The 20880-nt window shown below is 54.2% G+C and overlaps 1 protein-coding gene across 1 annotated transcript in view; it reads right to left on the bottom strand.

Annotated features, from left to right (window-relative positions):
* Positions 1–20880, bottom strand: part of SORL1 (sortilin related receptor 1) — a 52571-nt gene that overhangs the window by 26221 nt on the left and 5470 nt on the right. The window contains exons 2-20 of the mRNA XM_074849080.1: positions 16580–16696; positions 16239–16364; positions 15430–15591; positions 14022–14089; positions 13500–13680; positions 11382–11483; positions 10305–10474; positions 9937–10129; positions 9644–9761; positions 9033–9106; positions 7232–7320; positions 6967–7145; positions 5568–5754; positions 4353–4481; positions 4018–4103; positions 2167–2339; positions 1843–1974; positions 1252–1343; positions 314–560 (exon numbers count right to left, since the gene is read on the bottom strand). Of these exons, the coding sequence (XP_074705181.1) occupies positions 314–560; positions 1252–1343; positions 1843–1974; positions 2167–2339; positions 4018–4103; positions 4353–4481; positions 5568–5754; positions 6967–7145; positions 7232–7320; positions 9033–9106; positions 9644–9761; positions 9937–10129; positions 10305–10474; positions 11382–11483; positions 13500–13680; positions 14022–14089; positions 15430–15591; positions 16239–16364; positions 16580–16696 (2625 nt within the window). The remainder of the gene's footprint in view (positions 1–313; positions 561–1251; positions 1344–1842; positions 1975–2166; positions 2340–4017; positions 4104–4352; positions 4482–5567; positions 5755–6966; positions 7146–7231; positions 7321–9032; positions 9107–9643; positions 9762–9936; positions 10130–10304; positions 10475–11381; positions 11484–13499; positions 13681–14021; positions 14090–15429; positions 15592–16238; positions 16365–16579; positions 16697–20880) is intronic.

Here is a 20880-nt window from a genome sequence, read left to right as displayed (position 1 = left end):
GACTTGAGCTGGGATTTGCGCGGGAACAGAAGCAGCAGTCACATCTGCTGGGTGGCACACAGTCTGGGGAAGATACCGCAGCGTGGAAAGCTGCACTTGGATGTTGATCCCAGTTTCAACTGCACCTGCCTCCTTGTTTCAGGGCTTTGTGGGAACGTGCCAGGAGCAGCAATACAGCAGAAATTGCACCCGCTCCTACCCTCCAAGTCCAGTGTGCTCAGTGCTGTTCCGCTGCCCACCCCGTATGGACAACCCCCGAGCATGCACGCTGTGGCAGCGCATACCGACTGGGGACAGGCCCCCACGTACGTACCTTAAACACAGCAATAGCATAGGGGTGAGGGAGGCTGTCCAGGATCACGGATCTCTGCAGCCCATTGAAATCGACCCTCTCGATCCTGTCCATATAGGCTTCGGTCCAGTAGATCCAGCGATCATCCACAGAAATGCCGTTTGGCCACCGCACGCCCTCGGAAACGATGCACCCTGCCGATGAGCCGTCCATGTCGCTTCTGTAAATGCCAGCTCTGGAGTCTCCCCAGTCTGTCCAGAACATCAACCTGACAGCAGGCAGAGGGGTTACTCGAAATAATAACAAAACGGCTCATCAAAAGGAAACAGGTTACGAAGCAGAGGTTTGAATGCTTTACATTCCACATCTCTCGCAAGACATGCCTTTGGAAAGGGAGCTCTTTGCAATTCTAATGAACGCCACCGGCAGATCTACAACCAGCAGAGGCTTATTTAGCTGCAGTGATGCAAGCGAGCCGTGGGTTACCTCGTATTGAACTGCTTTGTTTCAGCACACACAGCTAAAGGCAGCTCAGGTTTGCCAGCGCGACGTTTGCAGCACAGCAGCCGCGGCAAAACCGTACTTGGAAAGATGTAACTTGCATTTGGCTCTTGAATTTCAGGGTGACTCGGTTTCTCACGCATCACTGTAGCTTTCCCCACTGACCAGACCAGTTTTACTGGCAGGAAATGTTATTTACCAGTAGATACATATGGGTAGGAAAACAGCAGTTTCATCAAAAATAAAAACAGATTGTGATCTCTGCTCCGAGGCAGCTGGTGCCTTAGCTGGGCACGCAATGGCAAGAGTGGGCTCCACGGGGCAGGGATGGGAGCTGCACCCCACCACACCGCCCCCATCCCTTCGGGGCCCAGCCTCGCAAAGCTTTCCGTGCAGCACCCACCCTCGAGTTCACCCCTTGCCAGTGTAGCACCTGACTACTGGCAATGCTTCCTTACCCGTCTCGGGGAACCAGAGCGAGGGCTCTGGGTCGTTCAAGTATCGAGGAATTGAGGACGGTGAGTCGCAGGTCTCCGTCTGGAGTGGCAACCTAGAGCCGTAACCAAAACCAGGAGGGGTGTGTTTACCCCGAGCGACACGGAGGGCAATTGCACGGGTTAAAATGACATGAAATCCGTGGCAGGTAATTACTGCTCCCTAATAAAATAGCTGCTGTGGGCGCAGGGAGCAGTTACCGTGAGGCAGGTGATAAAAGAGCATAGATCGGGGTATTTATTGACATTTCTGTGTGACTGAGCGAGTGCCCAGCTGCTCTGTCTGTACCCTGTGCTGCCTGGGTGTACTGAGCAAGGATCTTGCTTTTCCCCCCCCATTTCTGCTGCATGATTTGGCCTCACCAGCTGATCTCAGTTTAAGTGCAGAGGGCTGAATGTTCTCCTATCCTGTTTGCATTTAGATGCAATAAAGTGGTATGTGGGACGAGGGGCACTGTTCAGCAATGCCCCCCCCAGCAAGGACACGTCAGGGCAGCCGCCTCAGAGATGCACTGACACAACCACTCTTTGTAGCACGGGTGGGCGTAGCTGTACCTCGATTTTGGGAATCCCAGCGTTGACCCAGTACAGTAACTGACTGAGAGGTTCAAAGGCCAAAGCTTCCACTGTTTCCAGCCCAGTGCTTATGATTATTTCTTGCCCAGAGCTGCCATTGAGACAAAGACGCTGAAAAAAGAAAAAAAAAATCAGAATCAGAGATGATGAACTTCCGCAGCCTCGAGGCGAGCGCGGTCAGGCAAGCAGTAACAGCTCGGAGGGCTGGAGTACCCGAGATAAATATCTGTATTTCAGGGGGAGTGTGCAAGGTGATGACACGGGCGGCCGGGACCGTGGCAGCCCCCCCGCTCCCCGGCTCACCTGTATAACGTCAAGAGTGACGTCGGCCCAGTACAAGCAGTTGTGGTCGTAGTCGAAGTCCAGGGCGACGGCCCCTCGCAGCCCGGCCAGGGGCAGCTCCTCGCTGACGCCGGAGGCAAGGTCGTAGCGGTGGATGGAGTAGCGGGTGGCGTAGAGAATGAACTCGTTCTCCTCTGCAAGAACAGGGAGCGCCTTGTTTAGACGCCTCCAGCCGTTTTAGGCTACTCGAGGGGCAAAAAAAGAAAATACCAGGTATTTTTTCTTCCCCCTGACTGCACGGTTTAGCACCTCGGCGCAAGGGAGGCAAAGGCCCTTTGTCTCAGTGGGATTAGGTTAATGAGAACACACTAAGAGCCTCACGCGGGTCCCGTGGGCGCTCGTGCCCAGGAACACACTGAGGCCGTTGTTTGCTCCAGAGGCTGAAGGAGGAAGGTAAAGATGGCAAAATCTGTCGTGACCCCTCCCTTCCCACGTTAGCGTGCTGCCAATTAGAAACAAAATACCGATCTCCTGTTCCTCAAAAAAAAAAATCTCATAAAAAAGGTGGGAGTGATGTAAATCTGTGAGTCCTAAGGGACACCGGCACCGCAGTAAATATCCCAGAGCGGGTTTTGTTTCTAAATTGCACCGAATCCAGTGTAATGGGATCCCGGCCCGGGACAAAGTCTCCCGGGCATTAGCGCACTACGGTAAGGTCCAATAATGCTATTAATGAGTAAAGCTAATGTCAGTAAGTAACTCTGGCTGTGCATCCCTAATGAGATTATAGGGAGATACGAAACAGATACTGTACATGAAAGTGTTACCATGGTGCAAGCCAACACGTATCTGAAGACGATCAGCAAATACTCTGGGAACACGGCACTTCAAAGCCCAGCCCGGTGGGGACTGCAGGTTTATTTTTCAATCAGCAGGGCCCTTCTCAGCATGACTAACAGCTCTCCAAATAGCTCAAGAGGGCTCGGAGGGGTGAATAACGTGTTGGGCTCTGAACAAGGAGGAAAACTAAGCACAGCACTGGCATGAATCCCAGCAGAGGGAACGCTTCCCCAGGCACCCGCCAGGCCGTTTTGCACCTGAAATAGATTTTGCACCCTAAAAAAAAATCTTAGGACAGTGCGGGGAAACCTCACACTGGTGGGTTGGGCTGCTCTGCTCAGCCACGGCCCCGGGCGCACCCTGCCGCAGCACCGGCTCGGCCGCCCCATCCCTCACACGAGCCTCTTGCCCGTCTCAGGCTCGCTCCCGAGCTGCTGCGCAGCAGCATGCTAATCACGCAGCTCATGACGGCAGATTAAATTAAAGCTGTAACGAGCAGAATGCAAATAACTTTGGCAGCACAGGAGCATGAGACCGTTTCAGTGCCTCGTACGTTTGAGAGGAGAAAATAAGGATGGAGGCGAAGCATGGCGGGCACACATGAGGACTGAAGGGCAGCCTCTGCCCCGGTCTGGCCCCAAACAGCCATCGTTCAACCGTGGCCTGTCTCAGGGTGATACCTCCCCAAGGGTATCTCTGATCTCACTCCTGTCTTCCTGGTTGGGTTCAAGCCTGCTACAGCGAGGATGCGATGGGGACAAGAGCGCTCCTGCCCGCAGCCTGCTCTGAGAGCTTCAGGAGCAGAGAGGGCTCCGCACCACAGGCTGAAGCTGTGCCTGAGCACGTCCCTCAGAAGCTCTCCAGGCCCTGGACAGGACAGGAGATGATGGATTTGTAACCGGCTGAGGCATTTCAGCTTCTGTGCTGTAGGTTTTGTTTGAGAGCCCTCTGGGAATTTGTGCATGGTCCCTCAGGCACCAAAGGTTTTATGAATGAAGCCCTTGTGTCCGGAGCAATCCTGTACGTACTCACCAGCTAGCGGGCACGGTACCAGCTCCCCTTCGAGCCGCGACTCAATGTCTCCACCTGTACAAGTGTCCCCAGAGATCTTTCGGTAGCTGCAACATACACAGCCAGGCAGTTTATTTCATGGAAACTGTTAACACACCATCATGTGCAGCTAGAATAAGCAGCGGTACTTAGTTACAAATTAGATGTTGCAATGTACGTCCAAACATGTAATTCGTTTACTGCCACTCATGGGGCGTTTGTGTGTGGGTTTTGTGGTTATTGGGTTTTTTTAACCACCAACAGCATAAATCCCAGCATTTGGAAGATCAGGTTCCCCTCCCAAGTACAACACGTACCCTCGAGTCTTCTTGTAAGTTGAGCCAACGGGGCAAGGGACTGGCGGGTCGTACGGTTTCCCAGCGAATTCAGGGTCAGGGACACAAACTTCTAATGATAAGTCGTCACTCAGTTTAAAGCCAAAATCACTGCGAGAAGAAAGATGTAAGGAAGGACAGGGGAGAAGGGAAAAATGCAGCCATGCTATCCTATTACTCTGCTCTATTTTTGCATAGAAGTTTTAAGAACCCACGTTATCTCAGAAGTCCATTCATTTGTTATCGGCATTTAGCTGCATAATAGTATCTTACAGCCAGACAGCTTCTGTCTCCAGGACGTTTCAAGAACATTTTGCAAATAAGCTTGCCAGTGGCTGAGCAGACTAGGGTAGGTGAGGCAGCAAAGCATAGCTGAGCCAGCGTGCCCTGAAAATCTGGCTGCAAGCCCCAGTTCCCCTGCTAGCTGGCTTAGGTCACTGGTCTGTCTCTTGGCTTTTCCTGGTGGTAAAATGGGAGTTACAGTGTGTCTGTTCTTTGAAAAACACCGTGGAAGAGGTTACGTCAATCTGATGTTGCAGGGAGCCCAGGGCTGCGATTCTGAGGCAGGAATCAGATCCCACCAGCCCTATTCTCAGCCTGCTCCTGGCAAGCCAGACTCAGCCTCTGTCTCGGCATCGGACAGGCAGGTCCAGACCCCTGCCCTTAACTGCAGGTACCAGGCACTCGAGCAGTCTGACTGTGAGCTCCAATGAAAGGCCAGGCCCTCAAAAGCAGTTCACTCTCTAACCCCAAAACTTTGCATCAGGTTGCCAGAGCATGTCTCCTAATCCTGAGAGCTCTGCAGTGTCAGTAATGTGCAAACTGCAGATAAAATGGTATAACATGGCCAGTGGCATCCCTGTGGTTATAGGGTCACTCAGGTTTTTAGTGGAGGATCTCTATATGTGATGGGAAATCATCATCCATCATTTGAAAGAAGGTGATGGATTAACAATCCTTTCCTCTTCTATGGAACCTTTCAGAGGCCCCCGAAAGGCTCTATAGACATTAATTAAGTCTCAAGCCCCGTTATTAATGAAAGGATGTTTTCAGTCTATTTAGTTTCCTCTTTGCTATAAAATCAAGCAGACACACACAGAGCTAAGTAGATTAGATGTTTGTTCACTTTGAGCAATTGGTCACAGATATTTATCTCAGACTTACAATCCAGACTAAAAGAAATTAATTGGTATTTACCATTCAAAGTCTTCCCTTGTACAAGAGCAGTTGGAGACCATGACAGGCCTGTCAAAATCTTCCCCATTGAAACAGGTCGCGTGAGGAGTCCTCCTTTTGAAAACAGTTTTATGCCCCAGCAAGCATTCATTGCCTCGCTCATCAGAGGGTGACCATAGTTTGTAGTCGTTCTCTGTGCAAGGGACCCCTAAGAGAAGCCACAAGGTTGGGGTAAAGAAAGACACAGTCCTTGGGGCACCCCAGACCAAGGGTTTAAAAGCAAAAGAACCACAGATGTCCCTTGGTCACTGCTGTTGATGCGTGCCTGGCAAGGATGTGCAAAGCACGGCCCCACGCCCTGCGCCGCACAGCGGGACTGGGGGGATGCAGAGACCTTTGCTCTCAGAGGAGGTGCAAAAGGCCTCCCGGGAGGAGTTGCGGGCTCCAAGCAGCCAGCCCAGGCTCCGAGGAGGCTGCATTAACCTCAGCTTCTCACCACAGCTACTGGCATCGAGACCCGGGGTGCCTGGAGCGAGGGCAGACACGCTGGCACCCAGCCATGCACCACAATACTGCCCACTGCCCCTTCCCTCTCGCCGCCCTCCTCTGGCATGAAACGAGCAGTTTCCCCCCACCTGCAAAGCTCCTGACCCGAAAGAAAAGGCAGAGCAGAAAGCATTTCAGCTCAGAGCGTGCAGCAGCACTCGGTGACAGGAGGCAACAAGCAGCTCTGTCGCGGTGACAGTGAATTTGCGATGCCTCATTTAAATGAAGTCATTCTGGTTACCAAACAGATCCGTTTCTAACAAAATGTCAAGGGAATCAGTTATAAATTTTAGTCAAGCAAATTCCTCTGCTGGGTTTAACTGCTCTTTGATTAAAATGCTGCCTTGCAATCAAAGCTGAAATGGGTTATAAAACATTCATAGGCACAAGCCTTCAGAAGGATTTTTTTTTTCCCCTTTCCTTTTCAACAAATTCCTCAGTGAGAAGGGAGGGGATATGGGGAGAGCAGAGGGGACACAAGTGCCTTCAGCAGCCACGTCCACGTGGACATGAGACACGAGGGACAGGGCACCCGAACACGGACGGCGGTGCCACAGTCCCTGGAGATGACTGAATAGTCTCCGCAGGAGATGACTAAATAGATGGTTCATAGCCTGAGCTCTCCAGGTCACTTTGGGCTTCCAAAAACCTCTCCCACACCTCCTCCTCACTCTCAGCCCCCCGGAGAGGGTACGTCAAGATCCCACTTGCACCCGCAGCGGTGCCCGGGCCAGGCTGTGCGGCGTGGGGACTGGCTGGTTTCAGGTGAGGGCTTATTAGCACGTGTAACCTGCAAAGCCGCGGGACGGAGACAGGACGGCTCTCCCACCTGCACGACCAGTGCCAGCGACAGCTCCGTCACCTGTCCCCTTACCCAGCACGTCAGTGGTGTTGATCTGCAGTATCAGCCAGCTGTGGCCGTTCTCCTTGTACGAGCCGAAGATGGTGAATATGGTGCTCTTCTCCCCGGGCTCGGTAAGCAGGCCGTACACAAACACCGGCTTCTCTGAGAAAGTGAACGTTTTCCAGGTTTCCCCTTCATTTGTGCTGTACCTGGAGAAAGAAGAGCGGGAGAGCTGCCAGGGGCAGGTCCTGCCCACCGCAGGGCCCCCTCTCCTGGCCCCTGCCCTGCCCCTTACTTGAGCTGGTCGGTCTCGGTGCCTTGCGCGATGGCCACCAGAATGCCACCGTGGTCGCCCCAGGTGTAATAGTGGGGTCCAGACAGTGCCTGCAAGAGAAACAGTGCCGAGGGGTGCCTCAGAGCTGTGCAGAATTAAGGGGAAAGCTTGGCTGGAAAGCATGCTTTGTCAGAAATGCTGCCTGATCTGAGCTAACACTTCGGGTCGCCTGGGCTGAGCCAAGTATCTGGAGGCACCAGAGATTCAAGTGTTTATGGGCCAACATCTGTAGAGAAGAGCAGCCAGCCCAATTTCCCTACATGTATAGCTGTGTTTAAGAGCAGCACTGTGCCCTGGACTCTGCTCCTCCCGCACCACATGCAGGGGAAGAATCAATGGAAGAAGTGCCACAGCATGAAACCATTGCTGTCCTCTCTGTCTGCAGCTCCTTGCCACGTCTGCGAGGCTTTCCCAACGCTCGGCAGGGACTCACCACCTTCCTAGGACTGCAGGCAAGAGCTGGTTTTTCGAATGCTCAAAGACAAGCAGGGCCATGGCGTGCACAAACAAGGTCCGGAGACGATTCATACCCCCATCCCGCAGAAAGAAACTTGTATTTCACGCTCACCTCCAGCCCTATTTAGTGACCACCAAGACAAAATCACCTCTGCTTTCCTATCTGGGGAGCCCAGCGCAGCTCAGGATGACAATAGGAGGCATGTACAAGCCTGACTGCTCGCAGGATGCACTAACACACTTGGGGATGAACTCACGCAGGGCACTGAATGTTTCTGTGCTGTAAGATCATAGCAGTGACCTGGAGAGCAATGAGCCTTCCAGCCTGCTGCTTGCCAAAGCCGAGAGGAAGGAGTTACTGCTTCCCAGCTGAGGAACTACACTGCTGGGTCATTCTGCACCTCTGCTCGGGCCCGAATAAGTCAGGAGCTCAGCGTTGTTAACTGTGGGTCAACGCTTCCTCGGCATGTTTTAATTGCACTTCAGCGCAGACCTGCCCGCGAGCCAGGGGAGGTTGGCACCTGAAAGTCTCGGCTGTCGGACACCCTGCCCGTCTTGCTGCAAGGCTCCGGCAGGGAGAAACAGCAGGTCCCCAGGGCCACTCCCCGGCTGCATTTCGGAGGTGCCCGCTCTCAGCCTGGGCCAGCCTCCGAACCACAGTCGGCTTTGGCAGCAGCTGGACCTGTGGCGTGTCCCCACCACCGCCAGGGCTGCCCAGACATTAACCCAGACCGCGCAGCACTTACGGGAGGAAAAGGAGACCGTTTATTTCACGAGATTAAATAGCTTGCAGATGTTGAAATACCATATTACACTCGCAGCAGAATGCACAGGCAGACCACAAATACTGCCGCAGACCAGAACACCCACTTAGTAAACAGTGTCAAACTCCCCATAAACCAAGGGCAACATCCCATTTTTCTGGAAGATGCCGGAGCCTGTCCAGACACCCTCACATACAAAGTGCTGGCTGTCAGTCCTGTCTAAAAGGGGCCAGATGCCCCATGCCAGGGGCAAGTCCTGCCAGCTGAAGAGAAGAAAGAGGAGGGAGCACTCCTGCATTTGAACCCACTGCCTTCACCATGAGGTTCATCTCCACACCAACCCAGGCCTGGTCCTTCACTTAAAGACCTTTTCCCTTGCTCTCAAGGGATATTCAGCACCTTCCACTACAGCTCTTGGATGTATACGTGGAGGTCACCTTTAACGCCTGAAAGCTGCACATCACTTATCTACGTTGCTGCCAACATCCCACCTGCTGCACCACCGCCTTGGCTGAGCTGGCAAGAAAAAAAAGCAGCCTTACCTCTCTCCACCTCGCTCCGGCGCTGCTCGAGACATAGACGTTGGTTTTCCTTGCCATGTTCTTGCCAATGGAGCCTAGGAGAACAGGAGAAATCATTCTTCCTGAGGATCGCAATGCAATTGCTTAAAACGAAGCCAGACACCTCTCAACTATTTTTATCTGGGAGCAAAGTGACAGTGATTGAGCTGATTCTTCGCACTATAAACTAGTCCCTTAAAAAACAAATATTTTAAAGACTATTACAAGTTTTAAAAGCAGTTGGGGAAAAACCTGTGGCTAGAAACATGATCAAACAAAATGTGCAAATGTTTTCTTCAGTAAAAGAGCAAGACAAATAGGGATTTCGGTATGTTCAAGAAACCCTTCACATGAATAGCAGCAGGAAAGAGGATCAGAATAAAGCGGGCAAGTTTTCTCATGTCACTGTGCTGCCGTAGAATATACATGCTGTAATTACTGTAGGGGGACTGCAGCAGAGAAGGGACAGCAAAACGCACAGTTTAATTGCGTTTTTGTAACCTGCATATACAAACTAGATGCTGCCAAGTTCTTCACACCCTGGCAACAACGTGCCCCAAGCCCCTGCGCAGCTGCGGGAAGAGAAGTGGTACCGGTGGCGATGATCAGTCCCGGCGCCGACTCCTTGGAGAGAATGGGCATCCTACGCAGCTGGAAATTAAGGAGCTGGCTCAGGCGCTGGGCCAGGTGGAGAGAGCAGCCCTGAGAAATCTGGAAAAGCAAAACGCAGCAGCATTAACCCTCCACGCTGCACTTGCCCATGCCCTCACCCCGCCTGGTCCGGCCGTCTCCGCTTGGGAAGGCGAGGAGGGACGCCCTCGCGGCGGGATTGCCACCTCAGCCTCTTCTGCGGGGGGTTCCTCCCGCGCTCGCCCCCCTGCCCTACCTCGCAGTCTATCTGCTCCCCGTAGCGCGTCTGCGCCGGGGGCTGCAGCAGCTCCCAGGTGCCCCCCTTGTCAAAGGTGATGACGGAGCGCATGTTCTCCTCGCTGAAGGAGCCGTTGATCAGGGTGGCGATGTAGACGCCCCGCACGCCTTCGACGCGATGGAAGTCGGCAAAGGGCTCGTTGGCAAAATACCTGTGAGGATATGCAAAGGTGGGATCAGCAAAACACAGCCTCCCTGGGTCTGGGGAGCGGGGGACTGTCAAGCCTGGAGATCAGGGCAATGATTTCATCAAACACAGACAAAAACTAGCAAAGCTTTGGCCGATGTTCTCATTTACCGCAGCCGATTAGGCACGTCCCACGTTACCTGACCAAGGTGTCACTTCCAGCTCCTCCCGGGCTGTAGTAGAGCACGTTTTCTAAAGACAGGGAGAACTTCAGGCCTTCTGCCTCCGAGATGTAGAGGTTCGTACGGTTGTTATCATGGCTGACACACACAAACACCTGGTCCTCCGAGGCATCGGCAACATAATATTCCTTTGGGATGTAAACGACAGGCCTCATACGTGTGGGCACACAAGCAGGGTTTACATGCAGGCTGGTTTAACATTTCCTCTCAGCTAGCTGAAAGTTATTCTCCCCTCCACCCATTTGTATCTTTTCCACTTGGCAAATAAGCATCTCCCCTCTCCTCCTTTTTCTTTTGTGTTCCGCCTCCAGCAATCGCTATCCTCTGCCCTGCACAACCCACTGGCAGAGCCCCCCAGACGCAGCGCTGGGTGCCAAGCCCCATGGGTGCTGGATCTCTCCCTGCCTGGACCCCACTGAGGCCGGGGGCGTCTCGCAGCCGGGAGCACGCCCCGCTGCTCTGCCAATTGCTGAGCGTACTGCTCGTGCTCTTCTTCGTCCCACCAGCCTGGGGACATCACAGCATGTCTAGTTAATGGATCACACTCTTCAAACCCTGGCTGTCTCCCCACCAGAGCAGATGGATGCTCCAGGCCATGCTGGTGAAGCCCACACGTGCTCAGCGACCTAGTGCCCCACGCCACGGGAAGAGGTAGGGTCCCCAAAAGCAGAACCAAAGCACTGAGAGAACTGAGATCAGCCCCTCTCTGGGTATCTGGGCTTTGCTGCCAGCCTCCATCACCAGTGCTGGAGGAACTTGGTGGCTGTCTCTTTCCAGACAGCCTCACAGCCAGCACAGTCCTGGCCCCGCACAGCAGCACTCCAGAGGCACGAATCACTAGAATAACGTACCCTCGTTAAACCACAAGATCATCCTAACGTCAGCTTTTGCTCAGCCAAGCCCACCCGAGCAGGGTTATATGAGGTCCCTTCCCAGCTCCAACTCCCGCAGTGAAACACAGAGAACTGCTGCTGACATCCGAGGGCGTCTTTGGCAAGGGAGGGAGAGGAGGTCTTCTCAGAAAACACCACTTACCTTAATTGGATGCTTGGTTACAAACTGTGCCACGCGCATCGGCTTGCGGTTGAAGGAAACCCAGAGCTGGACCGAAGGCGGCTGCGAGCTGCCTAGCAAATGCTGCGGCAGAGCAGAGGGACACATTAGGAGACGCTCTCGCCCCCGAAATCACCCTCGTCTCCAGCAGCAGCCGAAAGGCAAGACTGGGGCAAACCCACAAACCATGTGCCTGGGACTTTATCCTCCCTATGCATGGGCAAAGCGTGGGAGCTGCCTGGGACTGGTGGTGGGGAGCAGCGCTCCCCGCTCATGGTTTACACCGCTGCAGGCAGCGCTCAGCAAGGAGAAAACTGCCCTCTCTGGCCAGTCAGGTGGAGGTAGAGAGGCTGGTTTTAATCCCTCCTCTTTCTGCAGAGCGGTCTGTCCTCTCCTTCCTATTTTTAACGATTTGTGCAAAATGAAAGGCACCAGCACAAAGCCAAAAAAGTAAAAAGCTGGGGGCAACCTATTTTGTATGGGATGCCAACAGTAAGAACCTAAACCCAGATTTAGGCTCCAAAAATAAGCGGCCTGATTTTCCCAGGCTCCGTATCGCTAAGCAACCGTGCCTCCCACGGAAAGGAGCAGAAGTCAGAGTCCTGGGTGCCTCTGCCACCCAGCCCAGCCTTTCCCCAGCATCGCCCCTGCTGTGGCTGAGACTTGATGCAAGTGCCCGATTCCAGACCTGGGGATATAATTTCCAAATCAGGGGTTTGCAGCCAGGCCGGCCTCCCTCCCAGTCTCTCTGTTCCCCATCGGTCTTTGCCTCGGCATGGAATACGGGTGATTTGAATGTTGTTTAGGGTAACACCAGTCAGTAGAGCTGCAAGAGAGAGCGTGATGGTGGTCCCTGGGACCCCTGAGCCCTCCACAAGCAGGAACAACTCCAAAGAACCCCCAAACTGAGTTCAAGCTTTGAAAGGTCCTGACTGAAACCTGCCTCACGCTTTCAGGATGCTGCCCCCCGAGCCCTGCGGCTTCTCCGCAGAGACACAGACCATCCCCCATGTTTCACCCAACACCAACAGTGAGCCTAGATAAAATCTTCTGCAAACCGCAGCAGGCTTCAGATCAGGCATAGCGCCAAGGGGATGGGCCCTAAGAGTTGCAGGCTGTACTACCTGCAAGAGAGACTTCTGAGAAACTGGAAGTGCTCTGCAAACATGTCCCCTGCCAGCATCAGACACTGCGGCTGCTCGGGTGGCCGGAGGTGACGCACCTGCTGCTTACTGCCTAGGAAACCCTATGTGGTTTTGCAAGGAGACACCCCTAAATGGTAAAGGTTACTCGTTAAAACAGACTCGATTTCCAGGGGAGGAAAGCAAGGCTAGCATCTTCTTAAAAGAAAACTGCTCCTTAAATCCTAGAATAGGACTCTACCCCTCTGGGGTGTCTCTGATTGTCTATAAAGGACTTGCCCCCAGAGAAAGCACAGATGCTTTCTAGCTTTTTTTCAGGTTTGTCTGAAACTGGCCAAAAGCTGCAAAAAGGATAGGGAGGCCCTGCCTGCAGAGGCTTCTGCTCACCCGCATCTTCTTTTCTTAGGAAACCAAACTGAAAATCCAGCTTTCTTTCCAGGCTGGAGCACGTTAGGCTACTTGGCCCTAGTCCACGTTTGATGATAATCCTCTCTGACAAGCAGCCTCCTAACCACCGAGCTGCTGAGCCACATCCCCCCTTCCCCTGCCACCCCCGCCCCGCCGTCCCCCCACCTCGCTGGCCTTCCCAGGCATCCTGTGGTTTCTCCCGGCTCCCAGCACTTTGCAGCCTGACCTAGTTCTGCCCAACCTGCTGAAGGCAGGCGTTCGGAAACGCCGCTGCTCCGGCCGGCAGAGCGGCATCGGTAGATGATGCTTTTTTTGCCAGGGAAAGCAGGGGGGAAGGCAGCTGCAGGCAGCCTGAGCGACACCTCCCCAAAAGCTAAACGTGAGGTCTGAAGGCTGTGAGGAACAGCAGCGAGAGGAGTCATCCTTAGCAAACGCTCTCACCACGCTTTAGACACAGGTCCCAGCTGAAAGCAGAACTGCCGCCCGCTGTGGCACTGTGCCAAAGCACCGACCGTCACCCTCGGCGGTGAACTGCTCACCCAATGCTTACCACAGACTTTGTCGCAAACATGTATTTGTCCCTGAGCTGAAAGTCTTCAACGTCTTCCAGGATTATTTCTTTATTTTCTCGGCTTTGAAAGAAATCGGTGCTGCGAATGACAGTCGACGCCCCAGAAGGCTCGTGCCGCTCGATGTACACTGTATTTGGTTTATCATAGGGCTCAACTCCCCTGGAAAGAGAAAAAAAGATGGTGGTGGTGGTGTTATTTCTGCACTCCCAAAACAATGCAGAAGGCTGTGGGCACCAAGGAGCAGGAGCCCTTTCATGGGATGGGGTGGGTGGGCAAGAACCAGGGGGAACGTGGAGCATCCCCAGGTGCCTGTGTCTTGTCACCACGCCGTGCCACGTCCCCATGGCGGGGGGTCTCTGCTGGGTGAGGGGAGCAGGGGGCTGGGGCTGGAGCATGCTTCAGTACCCAGGTCCTTGGTTTGTGTAGGGCAGCAAACGAGGCAAGAGTTGAGGAGTGAGAGAAGAGAGGAGCTGAGCATCACACCCAGCAGCGGCACGTACCAAGAAAAAGACTTCACATGTTCCTGAATCATTATCCAGGTCTGGCCAAAATCATCCGATTTCCAGAGCTGCAACGACAAAGGTGAGAGATGCCAGTGGGACTGGGCAACCAAACAGGCCCAATCCTGTAAGAGACCCAAGCTCAGGCAGCAAAGGCAGGATGGAGACGAGTCCATCGCAAAACTGTGAACCTCTCTCTATGTGGCAGCTGCCTGGAGGAACAGCAATCTTTCTAGCTGAAGGAGAATAACTCCAACAGGAAAAACACCGTCCTTTAGTCTCCTACCAGAAGGATTTCCCACTGTCTGTTGATCCACCTGCCTCTACTCTAACTCAGAAATAAAAATAACTTGTTATAATGTACTCATGGAGTGTGATACCCATGGCAAATATCTGGGCAGAGCCGTCTCTCCCTCGGAGGCCGTTACAACCCCGAGCACAGCGACACGCTGTTGTTGCAGATCTGCAGGCATTAGCATGGCAAAGGTCAAGAGAAGAGATAGTATCTTTCATTGCGCCAACGAAAGCAGCAACGATAAACACGCCAGCCCACAGCATATCAGCCCCTCTGCAGATCCCGTCCCTGAAGGGCCCGTGTCTCTGAAACCGGCCTGGTTTTTTTTCCAAGCACTATGGTGGACCTGTAGCTGCAATTTTTGCCTCTTTTTTTGCGGGTATGTGGATACAGCCAGCCAGGCTCCAGCCTCGACAGTCAGTCTGGCAGCCTGCCCAGGGAAGGTACCGCTCCCAGCCAGCTCTGTGCCCCCGGGAAGGCATCAGCAACACCCTGAAAACAGCACGGACTGTGCCTGTACCTTGCTCGACTGTCCCCATTCACGCGTTGGGGGATGGCTGGTTTATCTCCAGGTTTTGCTTACACTGCCCGTGTCTATAGGAAGGTGCTGTAATTATTTACAATCTTTACCCGACAGCTCCAGGGGGAAAAAAAAAAAAAAGTGTTTGTTTTCAAGAAGCAATTTGTTATGCAAGACCCAAAGCCAAACCACATGCCCGCATGAAATACTGCAGAGGTCAGTCCTGCCTCGGCTGCCAGCGCTCCGCAGCGAGTTACAACCGCAATAGTCGGGGAGATCGATACGGTCAGGAGCGGCATGGATGAAGGAGCAGCATAAATGAAGGGAGAGGAAACGTTTAAGGTAGCCATCCTGCAGGTACTACATCCTCACCGCTCCGGAGGTCAGAAACCAGACTGACCTGAAGGGAAGGGGGTGTCCTGGCCAATTTGGGACAGCTCTGCATGCAGCAACTTGAGATCAGACACCCTGGACAGTCAAAGCATGAGGCAGGGTGGCTCTTGGCACACCGTAAGGGCTGTGGGGCACGTAAAGGGGCCAGGGCAAATGCCACAGCAGGATGCTGGCCCTCCCATCTAAGCAGATGCGCTCACCTGTTTTTTAGGGTGAGACCTGTCGAAGCCCAAGAGGAGGTTGGGGTTCCTGCTGTGCAAGAGGAGGTCTGCTGCTCTGAAGGGAATCGAGAAGCCCTGAATATTGTTGCAGAAGTCGGTGGTGATCCAGAGGTACGGGACGAAGGCGTCCACGAAGATGTACTGAGAAGAGAGGGCGTGACAAGAAAGCAGGTGGTCAGCCTCCGGGAGGTCGGAGCAGAGCTCAGGCTGGCAGTAACAAAGGCACATGTCCTGGAGGAGCCTTTGGGAAGGCAAACTCTGGAGGAGAGGAATTTCCCTGCCCCAGCCGCCCCCTCTTCCACCACGCTCCGATGCTCCTGATGCCAGTTTTCAGCGTGACCCACAGATATGGGTCAGGGTGACTGCACACCCAGTTCCCTCATCCTGGCGTTGGAGAGGAGAATACCCACAGGGATGGCAAGTGGCAGCTTCACCTGCTGCAGGGCAAGGACATCTCACCTCACCCTAGAAGGGCTTCAGCCAGGACAAAGGTGGCCTTGCTGCTGATAAAGCACTAAGTAAATATTTGTGTCTGCAGCTCTGTAACAATGCTAGTGATGGGCACGCAGCTCTGTTAGACGAGCTGCCACGGATGCAGTCACTCTGACACTGGAATACCTTAACAGTTACTGCTCCCACCCCAAGGAGCAGCTCTATCACTACAGGCACTGCCACCGTGGTGTAACTGCCCCGGCACCGAGGGCTGTGCGTGTTCGTGCTGTCGGCAGTGATAAAGCGGCTGTGCCCCGTGGAGGAACCCGCTGGGGCCAGCTGCCCCATCTCCTCACCCTCTTGTTGTCGGCCGGGCTGTGGTAGAACTGGGCGATGGCCACCTCGCTGCTGTTCCCCCCGCCAAAGCTGAACCTCTCCGAAATCTTCTTAAAACTCTTCCCGTAGTCGTAAGACACGTAAACCTGCAAAGGAGAAGCCCCAGCATGAGGAATGCAAAGCTCTGGCTTCCCTTCTGACAGATTTGGTAAAAACTCAGAAAACTACAAGGGGGGAAGCCTTTCTTTCATCTTCCCAGAGCACGAGAGACAAGCGGGCCGTGGCTCAGCAGCCGCCGCCACCTCACCTGGCACAGAAGCGAAGAGGGTGCCCCGAGGCAGCCCCAGGTTGCATTACTTACATCGCTGTTTTTGGGACCCAGCAAAGACAGGCTGTCTCTGGCCAAGGCCACGATCACGTTGCTCTTCTCTCCTGCCCAGTGAACGACCATCTGATTGTGGGAATCGTTGAGGCTGACCTGCAATGCCAAAGACAAGGGCACCCTGAGCCACAACCTCGCCCGCAGCGACAGTTGGAGAGCAAACGCCCGCTTGTACCACCCCTCCTTGAAAAACACAGACTTTGGGGAAACTCATTCAAACCAGGGGCAGAAGTTAAACAGCCCAGAAGGTAAAGAGCAGAGGGGAACTGTGTGTCTGGCTCTTCAGACCGCAGAGGGGCCGGGGGTGTGCTCGCAGGCACGCTTGGTGAGCTCAGCTGCAGCCTGGAGGGCTAAAATGCAACGGGATGGCCAATAACTGTCAGGTGCATGCTGAGGGCTTTATCTTTCCACCACCACTTTTCCAGGTTGCTGTGCCTTCGTCGCACTCCCACCTCCCCCTGCATTCTCATTTAAAGCCCCCCCATTTAAAGCACAGCCAAGCAAACAGGCTCAGCAGGAGAGAGGTTGGAAACCTCTGCCAAGGGGACGGGGATTACACAGCGCCACCGAGCAACGAGGCCACCACAGCGAGGTATTCCAGCACTCACTGCGAGCCACCAAACAGTTAAAGAGAAGGTTTCCTTGGCATGGTGGTGTCCGAGCATGGCCCCATGTAAAGCAGCATCTCTCATGAACATGTTGGCAAAATCCAGGTGCCCAAAGGAGTTAGTCTTCCCTTTATTCTTCCTCAGAGAAATAGGATTTGGGGGACGATGAGAATGAAAACTAAAGCCAAGGACTGAGAAATGAATTCAAATCCAGGCTGACTAGGCGAAGGGAAACAGAGTCACCTTCCTACAGCGACTTCTTCCGTACCCGAAAGGACGTGCTGGTTTCCAACACAAACCACGCAGCCACAGGCGATCCCGCGATTCCCTGGGCGTGCTGAAACAGCGCCGGCTGCGAGGGGCTGGTTTCTAGGGGGAAGCTATCGCAGCATCGCTGTGGCAGGAGCTGAAGGTGCAGGAGCTGCTGGGCAAACCTGGTGCCTGTAGCGAGCGGGGACGGCCAGCCTCGCCGGGGAAGCCGGGTGAAGCAGCTCCACAGCGGCCAGAGCTCGGCCACGGACGTGCGTGCCTGAGCCCCCGCGTGCCACCGCAGCTCAGCCGAGGGCTGGTAACCCCTAAGCTCATGGCCTTGGGAAGCTGTAAAAATACAGGGCTAAGCCCTTCTTAGGCCTGATACCCTGCGGCTCCTGCTGACCCCGGGATCAGTGAGGAGCGCTGGCAGGGGTACGGGGCCGGTTTAACCTCCACCAGTGACTGGCGAGTAAAATGCTTGGAAAAACAAGGTCTTTATTCTGGAAGAGGTGGGGGGGGTGGGGGCGAGTGAAGCAGAAGCCCTCAAATCCCTCTTATGCAACAGGCTCACACGAGGGAGAAAAAAAAATAAATCAAAACCTGGCAGAGAGGCAGGGGGGAGCCCCCAGGGCCAGTGCCCCCAGCTGCACTCCCAATCTGCCCAGCCGGAGACCCCCACACCGGGCACACCGCGCCACGGCACCCGGATAGAAAACACGGCAGGGATTTAGGTCAGGCAGCAGCATCAGCTACAAAGCAAGGCAGCGGTAGCCCTGCGTACCCGCTGAAAAAAAAAGAAGCGATGCTGTTTGAGGATGCAGGGAAACAGGGCAGAGAAGAAGAAGGAATTGCTGATGCCCACTGAGACAGACAACATACAGCCTCGGGTCTGAAATCCAGAGCAGCTCTGTGCTCCCAGCCCCAATCCCCCTCCCTTCCTTTAAAAGCAGAATAACCCCATCTAAATCTCCTACATCTATATTAGTGATTTTGGGTGCAGCTTTTCTGGGTTCCCAGCTGTGCCCGGGCTGAGGTTGCTCAGGTTTATCAGCCCGGGTAGAGTTTTGCAGTTATTTGGAGGGGAGGGGGATAGCGAGGGGGAGCCCATCGCTGCCCATCCAGAGACAGAAGTGAGCAACGCCTGCCCAGCCTCCCTGCCCCGGGGAAGCCCCTCAGGAGGGAGATTTGTCTGCTCCCCCCAAGAAAGCCAAAGTCTAGATGTGCTAGCCCTGCCCTGCACACACCCTCCCCAGCTCCCCTCAGCCAAGAGGGGCTTGTTACCACCTCTGTGGCAATTTCAGTAGCACTTCGTGGTTTTTTTCTGCAAGAAATCTGACACTAGGACAGTTTCAAAACCAGAAAAACCACAAGAGACTCCTACCTGTGCCTTGCTCCAACCTCAGCAGTAAACCTCTACAGCTTTTTTCCCCTTGTGAGCTGAAAGAAACAACGAGCCCCAGAGACCCCCCTCCTCAGACCAGGGGCACCGTGTTTGGGCTCAGAAGAGGCAGCTGAGCCTCGTTACTCTTTGGGAGCTGTGCGACCTTAACCAGACTAATTAGGGCAGAGCCCCTGCATAAGGGCCAAGCAGGGCCTGAATAATGGGTTTGGTTCCCTGGTAGGAGAGAGGAAGATCAGCACTGAGTGCCTAGGGGCTGTGCTCAGCAGAAAGTTTGGGAGTAGCTAAAGACTGCTAGAGCATGTCTTACTAAGGGGTGTAAGGAAAGAGAAGCCCCCAGAAGGATGCCTTAGGCTGTAAGTCCTCCAGGAATGGCTCGTGCAGGGGTGGCTCAGGTTTAGGAGCCTCACACATTTGTCTCGGCCGGTTCCTGGTGTGGGAGACCACCCAACGGGCTCAGGGGAGCCACAAACGGGACCCCAAGTCTTTGCCGTCCAGGCAGCAGCACTGCATTGTGCCCCCTGGTAAAAAGCACCCAATGTCCCGTTGACCAGGATGTTTTTTGTGAAGTAGCTTCACAAAAGGCTGTTGTTACCCCTGACACGAGTGACCCTGCCCTGCTTGCGGGGATGAGGCTCATTTTGCAGGAGCCCACTGTCACAGCCTCCCCGAAGGGGGCAAACCTCCCTCGGGAACTGACTTACCTATGAACAGGCAATGGCTGGTGCCTAATGGAAACAGCATTTAGCATAAATTCCACTTAATGGGGTAGTGTGTTGGTCTTTGCCAAGTGATTAAGTGTATATGAAATATGCATGAAATTCTAATTTGTCCTCCTAATATGTAAGGTGCCAAATGAAGTCCAGGAGGGGAGAACAGGAGCCAAGACATAGCAGAGGCTGCTTGTAGTTCTAGTTAACGTAGTTAATGCTGCTCGCTTTGCTCACGCTATATATTTATTTTTCATTAACAGTATCTTCCAATAAATGAATCCCCTGCAGAAACAGGCCAAGAGGACAGCCCCTGGAGCTGCTGTGCCATGGGATCACACCCCAGAGGAGGTACGAGCTCTCAAGGGGCTCAGCTGGAGCTCCAGTGCTCCCAGTTTGGGCTGGGAGGGGGAACCGAGACAGCAGCACTGCCTTGCCGAGCCTACCGAGGCGATGACTGTCGGTAGGTGAGCTGGACCCGGGTGCGTAGCGTGCGCTGCCAGGCTCCTTGAGTGCCCGGGGCCAGGGGCAGCGCCCCGATCCTGCCTTCCTTGGCACCTGCAACGCCTGAGCGTCAGCTCCCCTTCCCATCACGTGCCCAGAATGGAGAGGTCGGGGCAGGATTTTGGTTGCCAAGCTCGGAGGAGGTGTCTCACCCCTCCCACATGACAAACTGCAGCGTTAGCAAAAGCCCTGGGCTCCAAAATGGTGCAGGCTGGCCAGGAGATGAGCGACTCTGGCGTGGGCACCTTGCTGTAGCTACTCCTAGGGCTGCTGGCAGGCTAGACGGCAGTATCTCAGGCCTTTCCATCCCGGGAGGACTCTGAATCCCAGCCTTTGAGCCACCAGCGAGGCAGAGCTGCTCTGCGTAGGAAGCGTAACTTCCCCCTGCAGAAATCACACCGATGAACCACAAGCAGAAATCCTGCGCGCTCGCTGACTTATAATAGCGCCTAGCACCCGCGCGCAGCGACAAGTGTCAGGACAGCAGCCGGGGCTATTCTTGGTGCCGAGTGGGCTCGGGAGCTAACCGTGTGCGTCGATGGGTTTGCTCTGTCGAGGATTAACACTCTAGCTGCAGGACTCGGACCGCAGCTCGACCCAGGCGCTCGCTATTAATCAGGAGGCGACGCAGCGCGACTACTCGGGGGCTGAGGCTCAGTGCTGTAAAATTGGGGGTGTGCAGAAAAAAAAAGACTGCTAGGGATCATTGATGTGTTCTCCCGTCCTGGTTATGTAACTGCAAATGGGATGCCTACAAACAAATGCAGTTCCTAGGCAATTTCTGAATAGTTAACAGTTATTACTACG

The sequence above is a fragment of the Strix aluco genome, chromosome 23, assembly GCF_031877795.1.
Source record: "Strix aluco isolate bStrAlu1 chromosome 23, bStrAlu1.hap1, whole genome shotgun sequence".
NCBI lineage: Eukaryota > Metazoa > Chordata > Aves > Strigiformes > Strigidae > Strix > Strix aluco.
The sequence above is the reverse complement of the archived record's forward strand: the minus strand, read 5'-3'. Positions and strand labels throughout refer to the sequence as shown.